The sequence below is a fragment of the Tamandua tetradactyla genome, chromosome 24, assembly GCF_023851605.1.
Source record: "Tamandua tetradactyla isolate mTamTet1 chromosome 24, mTamTet1.pri, whole genome shotgun sequence".
Lineage (NCBI taxonomy): Eukaryota > Metazoa > Chordata > Mammalia > Pilosa > Myrmecophagidae > Tamandua > Tamandua tetradactyla.
In genome coordinates, this window is record NC_135350.1 from 49,752,868 (window position 1) to 49,758,867 (window position 6,000).

Consider the following 6,000-nt stretch of genomic DNA (forward strand, 5'->3'; position numbering starts at 1 on the left):
TCCTTTATGTAAAACTAACAATTACTATCTTTCACTACCTAGACTAAATTCATTCATCCTAATCTGAGGAGTTAACTCAGAGAAAGCTATTTTTACAGAACTCTGTAGTAAACTCATGGCTTTCAATTATTGACGCCATCAAGCCCCATGCCCATTTGTTGTTAAGTATCACCCATATCTCCACATTCACACTACCATACCTATTCAGCCCTCATCACTTTGTTTCTTGATTATCTCAACAAGTTAGCACTGGTCTCTGAGTCTCTACATTCTCCATTTATTTTAGTCCATTTGTACTAAGGATACATATTTTTACAAGTCTCCAGCTCAAGAACCAACTTTTTCTCATTATCAATCAATATTAAATTCCTCTGATTAGCACTGAAGGCCTTCTTCGGCAACATTTATGATTAAAATTTTATTAAGAACTCAGAAGGTTACATTGATTGTATGTGCTTGACAAATGTTTTGAAACTTGACACTGTCAAGCTAAAATTATATATGACTCTACCTCATTTCTACAGACCAAAGTTAGGATTTGCTTAGCATACCCTTCTGATACCAAACCATTTTGAAAATGACCATGAAAATGCCTATGTTTTATCAGTCCTGCTAACTTTGAGCAGGAACTAAAAAGGTGGAAGTTGTTAGCATGCAACCATGTGGTATTTTCAAACATATCTCGTATTTGCCTAGGAAGAAATTAAAACTATACAAAGCATTTAATATATTTCAGGAAATAAACTACTCCAACAGTTAGTTACAGAGTACAACCTAAGTATACTCCTGAGAGCCTTTTATTTTAAAAAAAATCTTAAATACACATTATATATAAAAAGAGAGAGAAAGACTGATGGAGACTGACTTATTGAAAAGACTGCAGAGGTCTTTCTGAGAAAGCTACCTATATTTGCAACAGCATGGCAAAAACACCTCAGGGCACAGTATCAGCTGGCCCTGATCTTGTTCAACACTGACACAAAGCAAAAATAAAAATGTAAAATCTATCAAGTTTGTTTTTTGATCTGCCTTAGCTTTCACTACTTTCTCACTCTGTGGTATCACTCTCTACAATACAGATACTCTAATGCCTTTTCACCAGCACTTGTTCCAGTCTTTAATCAGGCAGATGTATGCGTCAATTATTAATTGATCATGCTTGAATTGAACCAGAGTTGTGTTTAAGCAAGCTGTCTAACTGAGGCATTACTTATTTTGCAGGAAAGAAGCTATTAAGCATCTGAAATCAGAATAAATCTGTCAGAATTGAAAAGTAAACTGAATACAGTTATAATAATTCCAGTTGTGTATGTGCTAAAGAAACAAGAAAGGCACAGGAAAAGAAAGCCTAGTCACTAGTGTACCCTCCAGGGAAAGCTTAATGGGGATGTGGGAGTGGGGGGTGGGGGGAGCTACAGGAGTTTCTGGTTTTTCTTCAACCATTGCTTCCTCTCTTGACTTAATCCTATTCTCTTGTTACTCTATCCAGAGATTCACCAAAACATATTTTGTTTCCTATCGTCATCTATAACTAGTATCTGATTATTGACTTTTTCAAAAGAAAGGGCAAAATGATAGCAAAAACGGTGGAACTCTAACAGTGACTTAGGGTTTGAGAAGTTATTTTTTTTGTGATTTAGTGAAAACACCCCTTTTGAAATTACTTTCTATTTTCTATTAATTTCTATCTTCTATTATAGACTTGTAAAAATACGTATTCCTAAAGTCAGTTATTTTTTATTGAAAATGACTTGCTTTGGGCAGTACTAAAATTTGATACACGCTATAAAGTCAAAATCTAGCTAGAAAAAAATGTCAATGTTTTCTTTTTACTAAATAAAAGACCCCTCTTGGATTTAGTGAAATGAGTGAACGCAACACTACCTAAGATGTACTACTTCTTAAAACCTTCAACCCAATTCAAACCACCACTCAAAACTTATATATAACATAGATCTAGGAAATTTCACAACATAGCAAATCTATCAGGACTAAGAACCACACAGTCATTCTGCTGAGAAGCTAATGATTCTTCCCTTTTCACTTTTCCAAGATTCAGGTAGGATCATCATATCCAGGCCTGAATAATTCAAGATTTCTTTCTTTTTGCAATATTTTGTATACAAAAATCTCCAGGTTTCTCTCTTGCTCTTACTTGCTGTGGTTTGGTTTGCTATTGTTCAGTCTAGATTTTCACACCAACATCTGAATATGGGCAAACCACAGCTACTTTCCTCCACTTCTTTTCTCTTAACTTTGGAACTTAAAAAGATTACTTTAAAAGAAATTATCTCTGGGCAGGCCACCGTGTCTCAGCAGGCAGAGTTCTTGCCTGCCTTGCTAGAGACCAGGGTACGATTCCCCGGTGCCTGCCAATGCAAAAAATATTATTTCTTATGATTGTTTAAAGTATTTATTTGTAGTATCATTTTGCAATTTAATAACCTCAAAATCAATGTAGTGTACCATAAACGAGAGAATTTACTATAAGCCACCTGTACAAGAAATATAAGACTAATTTGTAGGATCTCGCTCTCTTTTCCTTAATGGAGTAAACTTTTTGTAAGCAGACTTGTAACTGCTGTCACAACCTGTTAGAGAGAATGAAAGATGGATCACAAAACTGCGCAAGGATAAACTAACCTTTTAAAGTGCTACTATAGAAACATACTGGAAGAGCATGAATAAGCACCTTGTGTGATAGAAAAGATTTTGAATTAACACAGATAAAGGGCTTCTAATTTACCTGCTCTCCCAAAGTAACCTACTAACTGAATTTAGGGCAAAGTACCACCTCCAGCCCCCCTACCCTCACCCCATCGGTTGTTTCAAACTGATGACAGAGCAACAGCAAAGCCAGACTCCACGACTAGGGACTGCAGGGTCCTGCGCCCTGCGGCGCGGGACTCAGAAGAAACCAATGCATGACACCCGCCTGAACCACAGCTGGCAAAGCGGAGCCTCAATCTTGCTGGATCTGACCCGCTAATGAGTCACTGGTCCAATCATGACACCACCTCACTTGCTAGGACGTTTTCTATTTATTTCCTCGCGTCAAGGACAGAAAATGATTTAAACTCGTAATGAGAGAACGGGGCACTGATCAAAGCTGCCAGCGGAGAAAAAAAAAAAAAGGCAGCTTAAGAACGAAAGTCCGAGCTACTTAAGAAACCCCTCTGGGCCACAAGAGGAGGTAGAGAGAAAGAAGAGTGGGCCAAGAAGACCAGGGGAAAGGCCGGCGAGGATCGAGCGAAGACACCGCCACACCCCAGCCCTCCCTCACCTGCCTGGCCGAGACTCCCCGGTGCCCGTACCTTCGGCCAGCGACTCCTCCAGGGTGACCTGGTAGCGCCCAACCGCAAACACGCGGACCCCCAGGGACGAACCACTTGAGCCGGAGCCGGCTCCGGCCACCACGACACCAGCCGCACCGCCGCTGCCGCCGCCGCCGCCGCCGCCGCCCTCCGACTTCGGCATCCGAGAGAACTTCTTCATGGTCCCGCCGCCGCGCTGGAGAGCGGAGCGCGCAACGGAACGAGAGAGCTAGCCCCCAGTCCGGCGCGCGGCCAAGCGTCCGCGAGGGGTCGCCGCTCCTCACGCGTCCGAGCGTCCCTGCGCGTTGCGGCCCGCCAAGCCTCGCATTCCGCACACCAAAAGCACACAGCCCCGGCCCAGCCGCCCGCTCCGCGGCTTCGCTGCAGTTACCCCACTCCCGCAGAGGGTGGCGGGGAAGGCGGGGACGGGGCGGGGCGCGAGGGGGCGGGTCCAAGTGCGGGGGCTACACCGCCTCCTCCCCCAGTGCCCCCGGCGCTCCAGCCGCTTTGCGAAGCGGTAGAACCGCGAGCCCAGGAGGAGGGGGTCAGTGAAGGAGACAGAGAAGGGCGGTCAGCCCCCCCCCGGGGAGTGAGCTAGACCTTTCCGGCTGTACACCCTCAGGGCTGCAGCCTGAGGCGCCGCCGCCGCCGGAGCAAGACCCGGACCCTCACCACCACCCGCCACTCGTGGCTGTTGGCAACGCGGCACCGCTGCCAACCGCTCGCTGAGGCCCGGCGCCCCGCGCAAGCGCGCTATTCGCCAAGCCGGAAGTGACGGTTTCAGCTCTTGTCACGTGGATGGAGAGCCGTGGAGGCGGCTGTGGGGGTTGGGGACGAGGGCGAGGTTTGGGGTCTGGGTTGAAGAGGGTTCGGGTTAAACTGTGGGGCTCAGCTTCGCACAGGGGCGTGGTCCAGGGCTCGATTTCACCGCTACCCTTAGTGAGTGTGTCGTCTCGAATGGGAAGTGGTCTGTCAGTATGGGGGCTTAAAAATGCCGCCAATAGCTTAACCTCCACTAAGGAACTTTTTCACTTTCTAGGCCAGTTTTCCAGACACCTTCCCGCCCCCCGAAAATCTTCTCCCTCTCACCCACTATAAGCGTGAGAAGTAGAAGCAGTGCAGAATTAGAGCGGATTCCAGAAACCCGACTTCTAAAGCCACGGTGTCGTCGCGCTCTTGCAGACGCTTGTGCTGGGAATTGTTTTGTAGTTTATAAATACTTGGGAGTACTTTAAAACCCCATGTGTGCTGTCCAGCAATCGTGTGAGGTATTCAGAACAGGTATAAAGTCCGCTTTACAGACCATTCATCACCTTTGGCTAGAAGTTAACCAATTACCTTAAGATCACAAAGCTGGCTTGAGGTAAAACTGGAACTAAAACATCCATCCTTTTTATTCTTGGTTCCGTGATTTTGCCCGTTTTGAAAAAGTAGGATCAGAGTGTCGAGAACTTTGCAAAACAGGCAAAATTAGAACTATCTGAAAGCAAAAACAGCCATTGGAATCCCCCAACCCCACCCCTCAAAAGGCGATCTGTTCATTTTTAAAAATTAAAAAGCCTTATTGCAACAACTTAATAAATTCTGCAGGAGTCTCTTGTGCATGCAGGGGTGAGGCAGGCAATACGAAAGCGAGAAAGAAGCTGGGAACAAGACGTTAGGGAGTGTCGGAGACTGGTAAATTCGTTCCTCAGTTCCAATCTACTTTTCCTAATGCAATACAGGTCCACTGTGGCCAGAGGCTCCAATTTCTTAAGGGAGGTATTTTAGGCTGAATAAATCGTGCCTGCACGACTTCAGTATGTTCTTTCTGTGGAAGTAGAGAAATGTGATTCTATTCTCCCCAATTTCCTCTACCATCTTCATCCTCACCCCTCTTTCTTTATCTGACTTGGGATACAGACAGAAACGTTAGAAAACGTGCTTAGACAAAAGAGACTTTGAACTTTAAAATTCTCTTTGCCTTCTTCCCATTTATTATTTGAAGAGAAACTAATTTTTCCCGTACTGAAACAGTGCTGTGGACTTAGGCATATCTGCTAAATAACCCACTAAACTAAGTTTTTCATCCAGAGACTTGACCTTTAGTACAAGCCAGCTCTACAGACGTCTGGCTATATATCAGATGACTGATGTGGCAAGACAATTGGGGATTTCCATTTAGAAATAAGCTGACCACTTTCCTTACTGTGGGGATTCACTGTGGAGTCTCATTCCTGCAATATTTGAATTATATTTTCAAGCAGAATAATGGAGAAATTTAAACATTTTGTGCCATTCAAAACCGGAATCAGCCTAACATAAAAAGTTTGGACTTAATTCAATTTTATCAGAGCCCAGCATAACGAGAATAGAGAATAAAAGAAAATCGTTTCTAAAATGTACCAATATAACTCAAGTTTTTATATTGAAGTTTATAATTAAAATAAGGCATATGGCTCCTGTCAAAAACTAAGGTAACTCCAAACAATGTTCTTTAAATTTTCGCCAAACATATAATAAAAGTTGAATACCCTCTGATCATCACAGAATGTTAATGCCACAAAACAGTTATTGCTAAAAACAAAAGAATGCCAAGTATTTAAAAACATCTTTAATATCAAAAAGGTGATATCTATTGTCAGATTGTATCCTCTTGGCAACTTTGTAAATTAAGAATAAGAATCCTTAACCCAAATTTAGATTT

At 43.5% G+C, this 6,000-nt stretch overlaps 1 protein-coding gene across 2 annotated transcripts in view; it reads right to left on the reverse strand.

The window, feature by feature from the left end:
• The window catches only part of BMP2K (BMP2 inducible kinase), a 205,909-nt gene extending 201,849 nt beyond the window's left edge, over positions 1–4,060 (reverse strand). Inside the window, exon 1 of one of the 2 annotated variants that reach the window (XM_077143055.1) lies at positions 3,315–4,060. In XM_077143055.1, coding sequence (XP_076999170.1) covers positions 3,315–3,495 — 181 coding nt within the window. In that variant the 5' untranslated portion in view covers positions 3,496–4,060. The remainder of the gene's footprint in view (positions 1–3,314) is intronic. The other variant, XM_077143053.1, reaches the window with a different exon arrangement.
• Positions 4,061–6,000: the final 1,940 nt, after the last annotated feature.